This window comes from Pygocentrus nattereri, chromosome 20 (genome assembly GCF_015220715.1).
Source record: "Pygocentrus nattereri isolate fPygNat1 chromosome 20, fPygNat1.pri, whole genome shotgun sequence".
Lineage (NCBI taxonomy): Eukaryota > Metazoa > Chordata > Actinopteri > Characiformes > Serrasalmidae > Pygocentrus > Pygocentrus nattereri.
This window is the reverse complement of record NC_051230.1, coordinates 37,241,853-37,262,461: the sequence shown is the minus strand read 5'-3', so window position 1 is coordinate 37,262,461 and position 20,609 is coordinate 37,241,853. Positions and strand designations below refer to the sequence as shown.

Here is a 20,609-nt window from a genome sequence, read left to right as displayed (position 1 = left end):
ACAATACACTACACTAAAGTAAACTACACTACACTACAATAAACTACACTACACTACAGTAAACTACACTACACTACAGTAAACTACAGTAAAATACACTACAGTAAACTACACTACACTACAGTAAACTACACTACACTACAGTAAACTACACTACAGTAAACTACACTACACTATACTACATTAAACTACACTACACTACAGTAAACTACACTACACTACAGTAAACTACACTACAGTAAACTACACTACACTACAGTAAACTACACTACACAGTGCAATACAGTAAAGTATAATATGTAAGTGCAGCTTGTAATCAGTGCTGGTTTAAGTGCTGTGTGAAGAGACGGTCTTCAGTCTGCGTTTGAAGACAGCATGATGTGTTATTGATCTGCGCTGATAGTTAAAGTCATTCTTAATGATGAACGTGTTTAGTTCAGATGGGTGAATGTGAGTATAGAAAGGTCTGAGTGATATGAGGTAATATTTACGGTTATAACTGCTTTATTAATATGAATAATTCAGCCACAGGGTTTGCTCTGTATGTCTCCCTCTGGCTGAGCCGAAGCTGCTGGTGATGTTAGTTCATAGAGGATTTATTTCTCCTTTCTTTGATGTTTAGTTTTGCTGATGATTCATTTCTCCTTCTGTGATATTCTAATAAAGTCATTTTGCTCTTTCCTCAGTTTTCTCCTTCTTCCTTCTGTCAATCATTTGCTTGATTTTATTAAATATTTTCTCTGACGCGCCTCATTCTGAGGTACTGTTAGCTCTACAGCACAGCATCAGCATATATAACACACACACACACACGCTCTCACACACACAGACACACACAGACACACACACACTCAGACACACTCACACTCAGACACACTGTCTGTTATTCGACGTGTATTTGACGTGTTTGTGTATTTGATGTGTGAGTGTCTATTTGACGTGTGTGTGTGTGTATTTGATGTGTGAGTGTCTATTTGACGTGTGTGTGTGTGTGTGTGTTCTCAGTGAAGTGTTGCAGTGTGAAATGAGAGCTCATGTGACGTCACCTGTAAAGACCATGATCAAAGGCTCTGGATCACCTGTTAAAAACACAGCAGGTAAGACGCTTAATAAAAAAACAACTACAACTGTTCAAGGTCTACTACTGATTATTCAGTAATTACTACTGATTATTCAGCAATTACTACTGATTATTCATTAACTACTACTGATTATTCAATAACTACTACTGATTATTCAGCAATTACTACTGATTATTCAGCAATTACTACTGATTATTCAGTAATTACTACTGATTATTCAGTAATTACTACTGATTATTCATTAACTACTACTGATTATTCAGTAATTACTACTGATTATTCAGTAATTACTACTGATTATTCAGCAATTACTACTGATTATTCATTAACTACTACTGATTATTCAATAACTACTACTGATTATTCAGTAAGTACTACTGATTATTCAGCAACTACCACTGATTATTCAGTAAGTACTACTGATTATTCAATAACTACTACTGATTATTCAGTAATTACTACTGATTATTCATTAACTACTACTGATTATTCAGTAATTACTACTGATTATTCAGTAATTACTACTGATTATTCAATAACTACTACTGATTATTCAGCAATTACTACTGATTATTCAATAACTACTACTGATTATTCAATAATTACTACTGATTATTCAGCAATTACTACTGATTATTCAATAACTACTACTGATTATTCAATAACTACTACTGATTATTCAGTAATTACTACTGATTATTCAATAACTACTACTGATTATTCAGCAAGTACTACTGATTATTCAATAACTACTACTGATTATTCAGAAATTACTACTGATTATTCAGCAATTACTACTGATTATTCAATAACTACTACTGATTATTCAATAACTACTACTGATTATTCAGCAATTACTACTGATTCTTCAATACCTACTACTGATTATTCAGTAAGTACTACTGATTATTCAGTAAGTACTACTGATTATTCAGCAACTACCACTGATTATTCAGTAAGTACTACTGATTATTCAATAACTACTACTGATTATTCAGCAATTACTACTGATTATTCAGCAATTACTTCTGATTATTCAGTAACTACAACTGATTATTCAGTAATTACTGCTGATTATCAGTAATTACTACTGATTATTCAGTAAGTACTACTGATTATTCAGTAAGTACTACTGATTATTCAGTAAGTACTACTGATTATTCAGTAACTACAACTGATTATTCAGTAATTACTACTGATTATTTAGCAAGTACTACTGATGATTCAGCAATTACTTCTGATTATTCAGTAACTACAACTGATTATTCAGTAACTACAACTGATTATTCAGTAATTACTGCTGATTATCAGTAATTACTACTGATTATTCAGCAACTACTACTGACTATTCAGCAACTACTACTGACTATTCAGTAACGACAACTGATTATTCAGCAATTGCTACTGATTATTCAGTAATTACTACTGATTATTCAGTAGTTACTACTGATTATTCAGTAAGTACTACTGATTATTCAGTAACTACATCTGATTATTCAGTAATTACAACTGATTATTCAGTAATTACTACTGATTATTCAGTAATTACTACTGATTATTCAGTAAGTACTACTGATTATTCAGTAATTAACAACTGATTATTCAACAACTGCTGATTATTCAGCAATTACTACTGATTATTCAGCAATTACTACTGATTATTTAGCAACTACTACTGATTATTTAGCAACTACTATTGATTATTCAGTAAGTACTACTGATTATTCAGTAAGTACTACTGATTATTCAGTAAGTACTACTGATTATTCAGCAACTAATATAAATAATCTGCTATTAATTAAATTCTGAATTTAATCTGAAATTTTATCATTCATTTAATCGTTTCCCAGAGAATCATAATCAAAATCAATCATTGTGAGGTCAGAGGTTAACACTTCTAACAGTCGTAATGCTAACGTTAATGCTAATGCTAATGTGTTAGGTCTGATCACTCCCACCTTTGGCTCTGTGAGCAGCAGTCCTCCATTAGGCCCTGCCCTGGACCGGCCTCTGCCCCGCCCACATCCTAAAGATGAAGCCTCATTGGTCCAGAGAGCAGAACACATTCCTGCTGGAACACGCACACCTGTGTGTGCCCACTGTGACACTGTCATCAGGTACACACACACACACACACACACACACACATGCAAGCAACAACATTAATTTATACAGTGTTTTTTACAGCAGGTGTTGTCACAAAGCAGCTTCACAGATCAAGTGTAGTATTACACATTATACTGTGTTTACTGCTAATGGTGCCTAATGGTAGCGTATATATTGTGAATAATATAGGCCCTAAAACAGAGCCTTGTGGAACACCATATTTTTCTTTGAAAGGACAGATAATTCACCCTTTACATTAATGAACTGGTAGCCATCAGTGAGGTAGGACCTGAACCAGGAAGGAGCTGTTCCTGTTACCCCTACAAGGTTTTGTATTGTATCTAGTAAGATTGCGTGGTCTATTGTGTCAAATGCTGCACTAAGATCAGGAAGAACTAGCAGAGACACATTTCCTTTGTCAGAGAATAAAACTCATCCACCAGGTGCAGCTGCAATGCTGTGCTCCAGCACTAGATGGCTTATATAATAACTGTGCTTACTGGTTATTACACACCATCTCCTGCTGTCAGAACAGTCTGCACCTTTTCAGGAGATGCTGATGAGCTCAGTTTAAAGTGTTTAATCACTTACAGTAGATCAATGAAGTGCTTTTGATTATGTTTTCAATATAATGTGTGCAGGGGTCCATTCCTGGTGGCGATGGGCAGCTCGTGGCACCCTGAGGAGTTTGTTTGTGTACGGTGTGGAGAGTGTTTAAGTGAGCGGGGCTTCGTGGAGGACGAGGGGAGTGTGTACTGCACACAGTGCTATGAGCTGTACCTTGCTCCCACCTGTCCCCGCTGCAGCTACAAAATACTGGGGGTGTGTGTATGTATATTACTGTATATTACTGTACATATGTAATGTATTTACATTATCTAATGAAGTGGCCAGTTAGTGGAAGCACAAGGTGGGTGTTTCTAGTAAAGTGGCCAGTGAGTGGAAGCACAAGGTGGCTGTTTCTAATGAAGTGGCCAGTGAGTGGAAGCACAAGGTGGGTGTTTATATAAAAGTGGCCAGTTAGTGGAAGCACAAGGTGGCTGTTTCTAATAAAGTGGCCAGTGAGTGGAAGCACAAGGTGGGTGTTTCTAATAAAGTGGCCAGTTAGTGGAAGCACAAGGTGGGTGTTTCTAATAAAGTGGCCAGTTAGTGGAAGCACAAGGTGGGTGTTTCTAATAAAGTGGCCAGTTAGTGGAAGCACAAGGTGGGTGTTTCTAATAAAGTGGCCAGTTAGTGGAAGCACAAGGTGGGTGTTTCTAATAAAGTGGCCAGTTAGTGGAAGCACAAGGTGGGTGTTTCTAATAAAGTGGCCAGTTAGTGGAAGCACAAGGTGGGTGTTTCTAATAAAGTGGCCAGTTAGTGGAAGCACAAGGTGGGTGTTTATATAAAAGTGGCCAGTTAGTGGAAGCACAAGGTGGCTGTTTCTAATAAAGTGGCCAGTTAGTGGAAGCACAAGGTGGGTGTTTCTAATAAAGTGGCCACTTAGTGGAAGCACAAGGTGGGTGTTTCTAATAAAGTGGCCAGTTAGTGGAAGCACAAGGTGGGTGTTTCTAATAAAGTGGCCACTTAGTGGAAGCACAAGGTGGGTGTTTCTAATAAAGTGGCCACTTAGTGGAAGCACAAGGTGGGTGTTTCTAATAAAGTGGCCAGTGAGTGGAAGCACAAGGTGGGTGTTTCTAATAAAGTGGCCAGTTAGTGGAAGCACAAGGTGGGTGTTTCTAATAAAGTGGCCAGTTAGTGGAAGCACAAGGTGGGTGTTTCTAATAAAGTGGCCAGTTAGTGGAAGCACAAGGTGGGTGTTTCTAATAAAGTGGCCAGTTAGTGGAAGCACAAGGTGGGTGTTTCTAATAAAGTGGCCAGTTAGTGGAAGCACAAGGTGGGTGTTTCTAATAAAGTGGCCAGTTAGTGGAAGCACAAGGTGGGTGTTTATATAAAAGTGGCCAGTTAGTGGAAGCACAAGGTGGCTGTTTCTAATAAAGTGGCCAGTTAGTGGAAGCACAAGGTGGGTGTTTCTAAAAAATGTTGTCCTTTCTGTGCTAACAGGAAGTGATCAATGCACTGAAGCAGACGTGGCATGTGTACTGCTTCCTGTGTGTCTCGTGCCAACAGCCAATCAGAAACGACACCTTCCACCTGCAGGATGGAGAACCGTACTGCCAGAGAGGCACATTCATTATGGACATCAATTTAATCAGAACTTTAACTCAAACTTGATTATAAAGTTTTGAAAAATACATTTAATATGGTTTTTGTAACTTTTATTGGCGAGTATTCATTTCATTAAAACTCGATTCTGCCCCTGCTCTAATATATAAACACACTCCTCCTCTCACATTACCATGTTTTCCTCCTCAGATTATTATGGTCTGTTCGGAGCTGGTTGCCATGGCTGCGATTTCCCCATTGAGGCGGGCGATAAGTTCGTGGAGGCTCTGGGCTTCCCCTGGCATGATACCTGCTTCGTGTGTGCAGTAAGTCGTGCAGAAGGATCAGGTTTTCTTCAGTAGAATCACGGTGTGTGCTGTGTTCAGACTCTGAGTGCTGTAGATTTACTTCACTGTCCAATCAGGATGGTTCTCTCTGAGGTATGCAGGCAGTCCGATTGGTTAGGACTTCAGGAGCTGGACCGGTCTTACGCAATAGACTGTTTACCAACATGATTAGGAAGCAACAGAGGAACCAACCAATCATGCTCTGACTTATAATAAGTGGACCCAACATCACTCTAGTCCTTCTGGAGGTTCTAGATACATCACTGACTGTGACCCATTGTTCAACCAGATAAGTGGAATGTCTTTTATGAGCTTTAGACTTCACTGTTTAATCTAGATTAGCTAAAAAGTGGACCAGTGTTATCTTAGTGCTAACATACCATCAGAAATCCCATAGAGGTGCTAAAATAACATTACTGTATAGATAGTTTTATGGATGGTTCACCACTAAACACCATCAAGACTGAAACAATAAAACACTTCAGCTCAGAATAAAATGTTAAAAACTTTTATGTTTATGTTTGTCATGTTTATGTTTAAGTTTTACGTATACCAAACTGACGAATGAGAAAAATAAGAGATCTAATTAACAGAAACCAACAAACCAATAAGACTTCTGACAAAGACCTGACACTTAACCTTCTGGGTTCCACGAACCTGCCTGTGATGTCTTTATATCTGTGTCTGTATCTGTGAGATGATCCAGCTCAGAAATCCAGTTCAAACTCTTCCTGAATCCATAGAGCTGCCCTTTCTATTCCATCTCATCACGAGATCCTATAACACTCACATCCAGAGTTATGAGCCTATGAAGAGGGGCTGAGATACATGTCATCTGCCTCTCACCATGTGGAGCTGCTGGATTCGTGTGTCCATCTACATTCTGTGTGAAACTGACCGATGGACACTCAGGAGATCACCAAGGACTGACCGTCACGCCGGAAACCCTTCATTCAGTCCACATCGGAGACTCGTGTGAAACGGTGTCAGAGAGTTTCCAGCTGCTGAAGCTGCTGCAGCGGGTTTGGAAAGTAGTGATGAAGATAACGGAGCATTTAGATATGAAACGTATGAGGAGACGTTAGAGGAAAGTTTAAAACAATGTTGACCATATATTTCATGAGTTAATAGAGATTTTCATATTTGCTGATATTGCATGTGTGACGGTTTTGTGTTTCAGGTTTGCTGCAGCAGCCTGGAGGGTCAAACCTTCTTCAGTGAAAAAGACAAACCACTCTGCAGGAAACACGCCGACACAGCAAAGCCTTAACAGAAGAGGACAATTATTCTCTTATATCACATCAGCCTGCATACAGCTAATCTCACCAGGCACCTCCCACTTATGCATTCTTTCATGGATGCTGTTCATTCAGTCTAGCGAGAAACTATAGAATGGACTCGGTTTATATCACAATACCTACATTTAGAGTCGGTTATTCATTCAGCCTAATGAGAAACTGTAGAACGGACTCGGTTTATATCACAATACCTACATTTAGAGTCGGTTATTCATTCAGTCTAATGAGAAACTGTAGAACAGACTCGGTTTATATCACAATACCTACATTTAGAGTCGGTTATTCATTCAGTCTAATGAGAAACTGTAGAACAGACTCGGTTTATATCACAATACCTACATTTAGAGCCGGTTATTCATTCAGCCTAATGAGAAACTGTAGAACGGACTCGGTTTATATCACAATACCTACATTTAGAACCGGTTATTCATTCAGTCTAATGAGAAACTGTAGAACGGACTCGGTTTATATCACAATACCTACATTTAGAGTCGGTTATTCATTCAGTCTAATGAGAAACTGTAGAACGGACTCGGTTTATATCACAATACCTACATTTAGAGTCGGTTATTCATTCAGCCTAATGAGAAACTGTAGAACGGACTCGGTTTATATCACAATACCTACATTTAGAGTCGGTTATTCATTCAGTCTAACGAGAAACAGTAGAACGGACTCGGTTTATATCACAATACCTACATTTAGAGCCGGTTATTCATTCAGTCTAATGAGAAACTGTAGAACGGACTCGGTTTATATCACAATACCTACATTTAGAGTCGGTTATTCATTCAGTCTAATGAGAAACTGTAGAACAGACTCGGTTTATATCACAATACCTACATTTAGAGCCGGTTATTCATTCAGCCTAATGAGAAAATGTAGAACAGACTCGGTTTATATCACAATACCTACATTTAGAACCGGTTATTCATTCAGTCTAATGAGAAACTGTAGAACGGACTCGGTTTATATCACAATACCTACATTTAGAGTCGGTTATTCATTCAGTCTAATGAGAAACTGTAGAACGGACTCGGTTTATATCACAATACCTACATTTAGAGTCGGTTATTCATTCAGTCTAATGAGAAACTGTAGAACGGACTCGGTTTATATCACAATACCTACATTTAGAGCCAGTTATTCATTCAGTCTAATGAGAAACTGTAGAACGGACTCGGTTTATATCACAATACCTACATTTAGAGTCGGTTATTCATTCAGTCTAATGAGAAACTGTAGAACGGACTCGGTTTATATCACAATACCTACATTTAGAGTCGGTTATTCATTCAGTCTAACGAGAAACAGTAGAACGGACTCGGTTTATATCACAAAACCAACATTTAGAGCCGGTTATTCATTCAGTCTAAAGAGAAACAGTAGAACGGACTCGGTTTATATCACAATACCTACATTTAGAGCCGGTTATTCATTCAGTCTAACGAGAAACAGTAGAACGGACTCGGTTTATATCACAATACCTACATTTAGAGTCGGTTATTCATTCAGTCTAACGAGAAACAGTAGAACGGACTCGGTTTATATCACAATACCTACATTTAGAGCCGGTTATTCATTCAGTCTAACGAGAAACTGTAGAACGGACTCGGTTTATATCACAATACCTACATTTAGAGTCGGTTATTCATTCAGTCTAATGAGAAACTGTAGAACAGACTCGGTTTATATCACAATACCTACATTTAGAGTCGGTTATTCATTCAGTCTAATGAGAAACTGTAGAACAGACTCGGTTTATATCACAATACCTACATTTAGAGCCGGTTATTCATTCAGCCTAATGAGAAACTGTAGAACAGACTCGGTTTATATCACAATACCTACATTTAGAGTCGGTTATTCATTCAGTCTAATGAGAAACTGTAGAACAGACTCGGTTTATATCACAATACCTACATTTAGAACCGGTTATTCATTCAGTCTAATGAGAAACTGTAGAACAGACTCGGTTTATATCACAATACCTACATTTAGAACCGGTTATTCATTCAGTCTAATGAGAAACTGTAGAACGGACTCGGTTTATATCACAATACCTACATTTAGAGTCGGTTATTCATTCAGTCTAATGAGAAACTGTAGAACGGACTCGGTTTATATCACAATACCTACATTTAGAGTCGGTTATTCATTCAGTCTAATGAGAAACTGTAGAACGGACTCGGTTTATATCACAATACCTACATTTAGAGCCGGTTATTCATTCAGTCTAATGAGAAACTGTAGAACGGACTCGGTTTGTATCACAATACCTACATTTAGAGTCGGTTATTCATTCAGTCTAATGAGAAACTGTAGAACGGACTCGGTTTATATCACAATACCTACATTTAGAGTCGGTTATTCATTCAGCCTAATGAGAAACTGTAGAACGGACTCGGTTTATATCACAATACCTACATTTAGAGTCGGTTATTCATTCAGTCTAATGAGAAACTGTAGAACGGACTCGGTTTATATCACAATACCTACATTTAGAGTCGGTTATTCATTCAGCCTAATGAGAAACTGTAGAACGGACTCGGTTTATATCACAATACCTACATTTAGAGTCGGTTATTCATTCAGTCTAACGAGAAACAGTAGAACGGACTCGGTTTATATCACAATACCTACATTTAGAGCCGGTTATTCATTCAGTCTAATGAGAAACTGTAGAACGGACTCGGTTTATATCACAATACCTACATTTAGAGTCGGTTATTCATTCAGTCTAATGAGAAACTGTAGAACAGACTCGGTTTATATCACAATACCTACATTTAGAGCCGGTTATTCATTCAGCCTAATGAGAAAATGTAGAACAGACTCGGTTTATATCACAATACCTACATTTAGAACCGGTTATTCATTCAGTCTAATGAGAAACTGTAGAACGGACTCGGTTTATATCACAATACCTACATTTAGAGTCGGTTATTCATTCAGTCTAATGAGAAACTGTAGAACGGACTCGGTTTATATCACAATACCTACATTTAGAGTCGGTTATTCATTCAGTCTAATGAGAAACTGTAGAACGGACTCGGTTTATATCACAATACCTACATTTAGAGCCAGTTATTCATTCAGTCTAATGAGAAACTGTAGAACGGACTCGGTTTATATCACAATACCTACATTTAGAGTCGGTTATTCATTCAGTCTAATGAGAAACTGTAGAACGGACTCGGTTTATATCACAATACCTACATTTAGAGTCGGTTATTCATTCAGTCTAACGAGAAACAGTAGAACGGACTCGGTTTATATCACAATACCTACATTTAGAGCCGGTTATTCATTCAGTCTAACGAGAAACAGTAGAACGGACTCGGTTTATATCACAATACCTACATTTAGAGCCGGTTATTCATTCAGTCTAACGAGAAACAGTAGAACGGACTCGGTTTATATCACAATACCTACATTTAGAGCCGGTTATTCATTCAGTCTAACGAGAAACAGTAGAACGGACTCGGTTTATATCACAATACCTACATTTAGAGCCGGTTATTCATTCAGTCTAACGAGAAACAGTAGAACGGACTCGGTTTATATCACAATACCTACATTTAGAGCCGGTTATTCATTCAGTCTAACGAGAAACTGTAGAACGGACTCGGTTTATATCACAATACCTACATTTAGAGTCGGTTATTCATTCAGTCTAATGAGAAACTGTAGAACAGACTCGGTTTATATCACAATACCTACATTTAGAGTCGGTTATTCATTCAGTCTAATGAGAAACTGTAGAACAGACTCGGTTTATATCACAATACCTACATTTAGAGCCGGTTATTCATTCAGCCTAATGAGAAACTGTAGAACAGACTCGGTTTATATCACAATACCTACATTTAGAGTCGGTTATTCATTCAGTCTAATGAGAAACTGTAGAACAGACTCGGTTTATATCACAATACCTACATTTAGAACCGGTTATTCATTCAGTCTAATGAGAAACTGTAGAACAGACTCGGTTTATATCACAATACCTACATTTAGAACCGGTTATTCATTCAGTCTAATGAGAAACTGTAGAACGGACTCGGTTTATATCACAATACCTACATTTAGAGTCGGTTATTCATTCAGTCTAATGAGAAACTGTAGAACGGACTCGGTTTATATCACAATACCTACATTTAGAGTCGGTTATTCATTCAGCCTAATGAGAAACTGTAGAACGGACTCGGTTTATATCACAATACCTACATTTAGAGTCGGTTATTCATTCAGCCTAATGAGAAACTGTAGAACGGACTCGGTTTATATCACAATACCTACATTTAGAGCTGGTTATTCATTCAGCCTAATGAGAAACTGTAGAACAAACTCGGTTTATGTCACAATACCTACATTTAGAGTCGGTTATTCATTCAGCCTAATGAGAAACTGTAGAACGGACTCGGTTTATATCACAATACCTACATTTAGAGTCGGTTATTCATTCAGCCTAATGAGAAACTGTAGAACGGACTCGGTTTATATCACAATACCTACATTTAGAGCTGGTTATTCATTCAGCCTAATGAGAAACTGTAGAACGGACTCGGTTTATATCACAATACCTACATTTAGAGTCGGTTATTCATTCAGCCTAATGAGAAACTGTAGAACGGACTCGGTTTATATCACAATACCTACATTTAGAGTCGGTTATTCATTCAGCCTAATGAGAAACTGTAGAACGGACTCGGTTTATATCACAATACCTACATTTAGAGTCGGTTATTCATTCAGCCTAATGAGAAACTGTAGAACGGACTCGGTTTATATCACAATACCTACATTTAGAGCTGGTTATTCATTCAGTCTAATGAGAAACTGTAGAACGGACTCGGTTTATATCACAATACCTACATTTAGAGTCGGTTATTCATTCAGTCTAATGAGAAACTGTAGAACGGACTCGGTTTATATCACAATACCTACATTTAGAGTCGGTTATTCATTCAGTCTAATGAGAAACTGTAGAACGGACTCGGTTTATATAACAATACCTACATTTAGAGTCGGTTATTCATTCAGTCTAATGAGAAACTGTAGAACGGACTCGGTTTATATCACAATACATACATTTAGAGTCGGTTATTCATTCAGCCTAATTAGAAACTGTAGAACGGACTCGGGTTATATCACAATACCTACATTTAGAGCCGGTTATTCATTCAGTCTAATGAGAAACTGTAGAACGGACTCGGTTTATATCACAATACCTACATTTAGAGTCGGTTATTCATTCAGTCTAATGATAAACTGTAGAACGTACTCGGTTTATATCACAATACCTACATTTAGAGTCGGTTATTCATTCAGCCTAATGAGAAACTGTAGAACGGACTCGGTTTATATCACAATACCTACATTTAGAGCCGGTTATTCATTCAGTCTAATGAGAAACTGTAGAACGGACTCGGTTTATATCACAATACCTACATTTAGAGTCGGTTATTCATTCAGCCTAATGAGAAACTGTAGAACGGACTCGGTTTATATCACAATACCTACATTTAGAGTCGGTTATTCATTCAGTCTAATGAGAAACTGTAGAACGGACTCGGTTTGTATCACAATACCTACATTTAGAGTCGGTTATTCATTCAGCCTAATGAGAAACTGTAGAACGGACTCGGTTTATATCACAATACCTACATTTAGAGCTGGTTATTCATTCAGCCTAATGAGAAACTGTAGAACAGACTCGGTTTATATCACAATACCTACATTTAGAGTCGGTTATTCATTCAGCCTAATGAGAAACTGTAGAACGGACTCGGTTTATATCACAATACCTACATTTAGAGTCGGTTATTCATTCAGCCTAATGAGAAACTGTAGAACGGACTCGGTTTATATCACAATACCTACATTTAGAGTCGGTTATTCATTCAGCCTAATGAGAAACTGTAGAACGGACTCGGTTTATATCACAATACCTACATTTAGAGTCGGTTATTCATTCAGCCTAATGAGAAACTGTAGAACGGACTCGGTTTATATCACAATACCTACATTTAGAGTCGGTTATTCATTCAGCCTAATGAGAAACTGTAGAACGGACTCGGTTTATATCACAATACCTACATTTAGAGTCGGTTATTCATTCAGTCTAATGAGAAACTGTAGAACGGACTCGGTTTATATCACAATACCTACATTTAGAGCCGGTTATTCATTCAGTCTAATGAGAAACTGTAGAACGGACTCGGTTTATATCACAATACCTACATTTAGAGTCGGTTATTCATTCAGTCTAATGAGAAACTGTAGAACAGACTCGGTTTATATCACAATACCTACATTTAGAGTCAGTTATTCATTCAGTCTAATGAGAAACTGTAGAACGGACTCGGTTTATATCACAATACCTACATTTAGAGTCGGTTATTCATTCAGTCTAATGAGAAACTGTAGAACGGACTCGGTTTATATCACAATACCTACATTTAGAGCCAGTTATTCATTCAGTCTAATGAGAAACTGTAGAACGGACTCGGTTTATATCACAATACCTACATTTAGAGTCGGTTATTCATTCAGTCTAATGAGAAACTGTAGAACGGACTCGGTTTATATCACAATACCTACATTTAGAGTCGGTTATTCATTCAGCCTAATTAGAAACTGTAGAACGGACTCGGTTTATATCACAATACCTACATTTAGAGCCGGTTATTCATTCAGTCTAATGAGAAACTGTAGAACGGACTCGGTTTATATCACAATACCTACATTTAGAGCCGGTTATTCATTCAGTCTAATGAGAAACTGTAGAACGGACTCGGTTTATATCACAATACCTACATTTAGAGTCGGTTATTCATTCAGTCTAATGATAAACTGTAGAACGGACTCGGTTTATATCACAATACCTACATTTAGAGTCGGTTATTCATTCAGTCTAATGATAAACTGTAGAACGTACTCGGTTTATATCACAATACCTACATTTAGAGTCGGTTATTCATTCAGCCTAATGAGAAACTGTAGAACAGACTCGGTTTATATCACAATACCTACATTTAGAGTCAGTTATTCATTCAGTCTAATGAGAAACTGTAGAACGGACTCGGTTTATATCACAATACCTACATTTAGAGTCGGTTATTCATTCAGTCTAATGAGAAACTGTAGAACGGACTCGGTTTATATCACAATACCTACATTTAGAGCCGATTATTCATTCAGTCTAATGAGAAACTGTAGAACGGACTCGGTTTATATCACAATACCTACATTTAGAGCCGGTTATTCATTCAGTCTAATGAGAAACTGTAGAACAGACTCGGTTTATATCACAATACCTACATTTAGAGTTGGTTATTCTGCCTTACAGTAGTATCTAAGGAAGAGCACATTTGTGGGCGGAGCCTGGGGGCTAATTTACAGAAACCTCTGGTTCATTTATTCGTATTGATGATGATCTCCTTCCTCCAGCACCTGATCGGTCTGGTCTTTTCTAACGCTTTAGACATTTTCCAGCTGAATTTAGTGATGAGATTCATTTTAGATGTACACACTTAAAGATGGTTCTTCATGGGTTCTTTAGAAGAGGCCATAGTTCTACTTAGAACAGTAAGTTTTATACAGAACCATTTCATGTGTAAATGGTTCTCTGTGTGGTTAAATGGTTGTTCAGATTAATGGAGAATGTGTTGTGTGTAGTTCTGTATAGACCCTTGAAAAAGGCATGCAAAAGGTTCTGCAGCGCTCATGGCTCTAAATAGAACCATTCCCTTTACTATACAGCCATCTCTTTGAAGTGTGTATGGTACATTATAGTATGTTTAGTGCAGATAGCCCGACTAGAGCTGATAGTGTTCCAGGTGTGATGAGTGTGTGTCTGAGTGTGTGTCTGAGTGTGTGTCTGAGTGTGTGTGTGTGTGTGTGTAGAATGTAATGTAACCAAGCTGGATGGCAGTTTGTGTGGATTATAACTGTTTAATAAACTCTTAATAAAGAGAGAGTTCTCAGTGTGCGTCTTCTCTTTCTCTCAGGTAAGTGTCTCTCTCTCTGTCTCTCCCTCTCTCTCTCTCTCTCTGGACTGTAACGGCACTAAGTCTCTCGCCCTGTAGAGGTCGCGACCTGTGCCGCTGGACTGAGCCACACATTCACGCCGACCACAAAGAGCGCTTTATCTCTCTGTTCTGCACTCCATCCTCTCTTTCTCTCCCTCTCTGTCCTCTCCCCTTTCCCTCAGCGCCGTCCAGGCAGGCCGTGCAGGCCAGATGGCTCTACCTGTGCAGGTGTGCTCTGGAGGGCTTGAGCCGCTTTGGAATTCTTTCATTTATCCAGTGAAATACAAGCCGGCAGCCGCTCAGAGAGAATAGAGTTCCTCGCCAGAGTTATGATGATAAAGTCATATTAATCATGCGCCGCTCACAGATTAGTGCAATAAAAGCTTCTCTCTGCAGCCTTATTGCTGTTAGTCTGCCAGCGGAGGGCGCTGTGGAGCAACAGCTTTACTCTTCCTGACATATTTATACAAGAATCGGCTCATGGTGTCCCACCCATTAAAGGACTGCTTGTGAACATAAACCATTAGCCTGCCCCAGCGCAGGGAGTGGGATCCTGCAGGCCAATCCTGGCTCAGTGGGTGGGGTTTGTGAGATTGTGGGGGTGAATATAAAGGTGTTGAAGACGGACGTGTGTTGGTGATCATGCTGGATGGAAACAAGCAGTCTTACTTCAACACTGAGGAGAGGGGACAGCACAGGGACAATAAAAAGGGGTAAGATGGGGCAAGAGAGTGGGGACGGGGGTACTTACCTGTATTAATGATGCGGTCATAGAGAGGAAGCAATTAGTGATAGAGTATTAGAGATTATGATATAGTGATAGTGTAATCGGTTATGAGCTATTAGTTAAGGTTTTACAGTAAACTGTAATTATTATGAGGTAATAGTGATGAGCTATTAGTTAAGGTTTTACAGTAAACTGTAATTATTATAAGGTAATAGTGAGGTGGTAGTAGTGATGAGCTATTAGTTAAGGTTTTACAGTAAACTGTAATTATTATGAGGTAATAGTGATAATAGTGAGGTGGTAATAGTGATGAGCTAATAGTTATGCTTTTAGAGTAAACTAATTATTATGAGGTAATAGTGATAATAGTGAGGTGGTAATAGTGATGAGCTAATAGTTATGCTTTTAGAGTAAACTAATTATTATGAGGTAACAGTGATAATAGTGAGGTGGTAATAGTGATGAGCTAATAGTTATGCTTTTAGAGTAAACTAATTATTATGAGGTAACAGTGATAATAGTGAGGTGGTAATAGTGATGAGCTAATAGTTATGCTTTTAGAGTAAACTAATTATTATGAGGTAATAGTGATAATAGTGAGGTGGTAATAGTGATGAGCTAATAGTTATGCTTTTAGAGTAAACTAATTATTATGAGGTAACAGTGATAATAGTGAGGTGGTAATAGTGATGAGCTAATAGTTATGCTTTTAGAGTAAACTAATTATTATGAGGTAACAGTGATAATAGTGAGGTGGTAATAGTGATGAGCTAATAGTTATGCTTTTAGAGTAAACTAATTATTATGAGGTAACAGTGATAATAGTGAGGTGGTAATAGTGATGAGCTAATAGTTATGCTTTTAGAGTAAACTAATTATTATGAGGTAATAGTGATAATAGTGAGGTGGTAATAGTGATGAGCTATTAGTTATGGTTTTACAGTAAACTGTAAATATGAGGTAACAGTGATAATAGTGAGGTGGTAGTAGTGATGAGCTATTAGTTATGGTTTTACAGTAAACTGTAATTATTATGAGGTAATACTGAGGTGGTAGTAGTGATGAGCTATTAGTTATGGTTTTACAATAAACTGTAATTATTATGAGATAATAGTGATAATAGTGAGGTGGTAATAGTGATGAGCTATTAGTTAAGGTTTTACAGTAAACTGTAATTATTATGAGATAATAGTGATAATAGTGAGGTGGTAATAGTGATGAGCTAATAGTTATGCTTTTAGAGTAAACTAATTATTATGAGGTAATAGTGACAATAGTGAGGTGGTAATAGTGATGAGCTATTAGTTATGGTTTTACAGTAAACTGTAATTATTATGAGGTAATAGTGATAATAGTGAGGTGGTAGTAGTGATGAGCTATTAGTTATGGTTTTACAGTAAACTAATTATTATGAGGTAATAGTGAGGTGGTAATAGTGATGAGCTATTAGCTATGGTTTTACAGTAAACTGTAATTATTATGAGATAATAGTGATAATAGTGAGGTGGTAATAGTGATGAGCTATTAGTTAAGGTTTTACAGTAAACTAATTATTATGAGGTAACAGTGATAATAGGGAGGTGGTAATAGTGATGAGCTATTAGTTATGGTTTTACAGTAAACTGTAATTATTATGAGGTAATAGTGATAATAGTGAGGTGGTAGTAGTGATGAGCTATTAGTTATGGTTTTACAGTGAACTGTAATTTTTATGAGGTAATAGTGAGGTGGTAATAGTGATGAGCTATTAGTTATGGTTTTACAGTAAACTGTAATTATTATGAGATAATAGTGATAATAGTGAGGTGGTAATAGTGATGAGCTATTAGTTAAGGTTTTACAGTAAACTGTAATTATTATGAGGTAACAGTGATAATAGTGAGGTGGTAATAGTGATGAGCTAATAGTTATGCTTTTAGAGTAAACTAATTATTATGAGGTAATAGTGATAATAGTGAGGTGGTAATAGTGATGAGCTATTAGTTATGGTTTTACAGTAAACTGTAAATATTATGAGGTAACAGTGATAATAGTGAGGTGGTAGTAGTGATGAGCTAATAGTTATGGTTTTACAGTAAACTAATTATTATGAGGTAATAGTGATAATAGGGAGGTGGTAATAGTGATGAGCTATTAGTTATGGTTTTACAGTAAACTGTAATTATTATGAGGTAATAGTGATAATTGTGAGGTGGTAATAGTGATGAGCTATTAGTTATGGTTTTACAGTAAAATGTAAATATTATGAGGTAACAGTGATAATAGTGAGGTGGTAGTAGTGATGAGCTATTAGTTATGGTTTTACAGTAAACTGTAAATATTATGAGGTAACAGTGATACTAGTGAGGTGGTAATAGTGATGAGCTATTAGTTAAGGTTTTACAGTAAATTGTAATTATTATAAGATAATAGTGAGGTGGTAGTAGTGATGAGCTAGTAGTTATGGTTTTATAGTAAACTGTAATTAATTATGAGGTAACAGTGATGGGGTATTATTCATTAATTAAAAGTGATCAGGTAATGGTGAGAGGGCAATAATAAGAGGGTAATAGTGAATGGGTATTATTGAATTACAAGGGATCAGGTAATGGTGAGAGGGTAATAAGAGAGTTAAAAGTGATGGGGTAATCATGTGGGGGTAATCAATAATAGTGACAGGGTATTTGTGCTGGTGTAACAGTGAAAGAGTATTATTAATTAAAAATGATCAGGTAATAGTGATGGGGTAGTAGCAAGAGGGGAACAGTGAAGGGGTATTGTGAGAACGTAAGACTGATGGGATAATGCTTATGGATGTTGGTGAGGGAGTTTTACTGAATGAGAATTAGTGCTGAAATCTTAAAAGTGATGGCATAATAGTGTGGGATAATTGTGAGACAATGATAGTGACAGGGTATTTGTGATGGTGTGATAGTGTGGGGTCATTGTGAGAAGAAAATAGTGACATGGTGTATGTGATGGTGTAATTGTGAGAAAATAATAGACATGTTTATGATGATGTAATAGTGTGAGGTAATCATGAGAATATAAGTGTAATAGAGGGTATAAGTGGCATAAAAGAGGGTATTAGTGATTGGGTAATAGTGATGGGGTTATAATGGTGAAGTATAAGTGAGTGAATAATAGTGATTGAGTGTGAGTTATGCAGTAACAGTGATGAGATAAATGTAAAGGGGGTATTAGTGAGGGATAATAGTAAAGATGTAGTTTAGTGATGGGACATTAGTGAGGGGTAAGGTAATAGAGATAGAGTGTAAAGTGGATGGTAATAGTGATTGGATATTTGCAGAATGGTAACGGTGGTGGCATAATAATAAGGTTTTGGTGAGGGGTTAGTAAAGTTGGGGCAATTGTGATGGTGTAGAAATGATGAGGCAATAGTGATCAGCCTTTCATGAGAAGATAATGGAATAGAGTTGGAATTAGTGGTGAAGTAATAGTGATCAGGTATTTGTAAAGAAATAAATGTGTAATACTGAGTAAGAATTATTAATGAGGTAATTGTGATGTTGTAGTAGTGATGAGGTAATAGTGATTGGGTAATTGTGAAAAAATAATGGAGTAATAGTGAGTTGGAATTAGTAGTGAAGTAATAGTGATCAGGTATTCATGAAGAGATAAATGTGTAATAGTGAGTAGGAATTAGGGATGGGGTAATTGTGAGCATGTAACTGTAATGTTGTAGTAGTGACGTGGTAATAGTGAGCAGGTATTTATGAAGAGATAAATGTGTAATAGTGAGTAGGAATTAGTGATGGGGTAATTGTGAGCATGTAACTGTAATGTTGTAGTAGTGATGTGGTAACAGTGAGCAGGTATTTATGAAGAGATAAACACGTAATAGTGAGTAGGAATTAGTGATGGGGCAATTGTGAGCATGTAACTGAAATGTTGTAGTAGTGATGTAGTAACAGTGAGCAGGTATTTATGAAGAGATAATTGTGTAATAGTGAGTAGGAATTAGTGATGGGGTAATTGTGAGCATGTAACTGTAATGTTGTAGTAGTGATGTGATAACAGTGAGCAGGTATTTATGAAGAGATAAACACGTAATAGTGAGTAGGAATTAGTGATGGGGTAATTGTGAGCATGTAACTGAAATGTTGTAGTAGTGACGTGGTAATAGTGAGCAGGTATTTATGAAGAGATAAACGCATAATAGTGAGTAGGAATTAGTGATGGGGTAATTGTAAGCATGTAACTGTAATGTTGTAGTAGTGATGTGGTAATAGTGAGCAGGTATTTATGAAGAGATACACGCGTAATAGTGAGTAGGAATTGGTGATGGGGTAATTGTAAGCATGTAACTGTGATGGTGTAGTAGTGATCAGGTATCCGTGAAGAGATAAAGGAGCAATAGTGAGCTGGAATTAGTGATGGGGTTATAGTGATAGTTTTTGTGGAGTTACTGTACTGTGTTGAGGTTACAGTGTGTTTGCCTGTGTGTTGAGATGCTTTAGATGTTCACTCGGACATGTGGTCAGTGTTTATTGTGGGCATTTAGCAGTTTGTGTTACTGTTAGTATGGACTCTGTGTTTGTGTGTGCTGAAGTTAAAGGGGTGACAGTAAGAATCCAGAGTGGACTGAAAAGTTCCCAGCTGTGGAGCGGTCACTCACCGCGCTGGACTGAAGCAAGTGTTTATTATTTACATGTTTACTTTCTTCACTCTTATAACTCAGAATGTCTCACTAACAGCAGTTTCACACTCGAGATGTCTAAACTCCGTTCCTGTGTGTGATGTTAATTTTGCCCTTTGAAGTGAAACCCCTGTTCACACCCTGACAAAAAGCTCCAGTGCAGTGTCTGCTGCTGCAGGTGTTGGCTGCGTCCCGGCCTGGGCCCTCTGAGGGGAACGCTATCTGATCAGAC

The 20,609-nt window shown here is 37.4% G+C and overlaps 2 protein-coding genes across 4 annotated transcripts in view; both read left to right on the top strand.

Moving 5' to 3' along the window:
* The window catches only part of pdlim5a (PDZ and LIM domain 5a), a 30,075-nt gene extending 22,950 nt beyond the window's left edge, over positions 1–7,125 (top strand). Inside the window, exons 9-14 of the mRNA XM_037531367.1 lie at positions 1,006–1,097; positions 3,025–3,199; positions 3,830–4,010; positions 5,232–5,352; positions 5,544–5,659; positions 6,861–7,125. Coding sequence (XP_037387264.1) covers positions 1,006–1,097; positions 3,025–3,199; positions 3,830–4,010; positions 5,232–5,352; positions 5,544–5,659; positions 6,861–6,950 — 775 coding nt within the window. The 3' untranslated portion in view covers positions 6,951–7,125. The remainder of the gene's footprint in view (positions 1–1,005; positions 1,098–3,024; positions 3,200–3,829; positions 4,011–5,231; positions 5,353–5,543; positions 5,660–6,860) is intronic.
* An 8,530-nt stretch (positions 7,126–15,655) lies between these two features.
* The window catches only part of bmpr1ba (bone morphogenetic protein receptor, type IBa), a 32,220-nt gene continuing 27,266 nt past the window's right edge, over positions 15,656–20,609 (top strand). For all 3 annotated transcript variants that reach the window (XM_037531848.1, XM_037531847.1, XM_037531849.1), the window contains exons 1-2: positions 15,656–15,724; positions 20,500–20,609. The exon at positions 20,500–20,609 is cut by the window's right edge and continues 93 nt beyond it. The gene's annotated coding sequence lies outside the window, so the exon portion shown is untranslated. The remainder of the gene's footprint in view (positions 15,725–20,499) is intronic.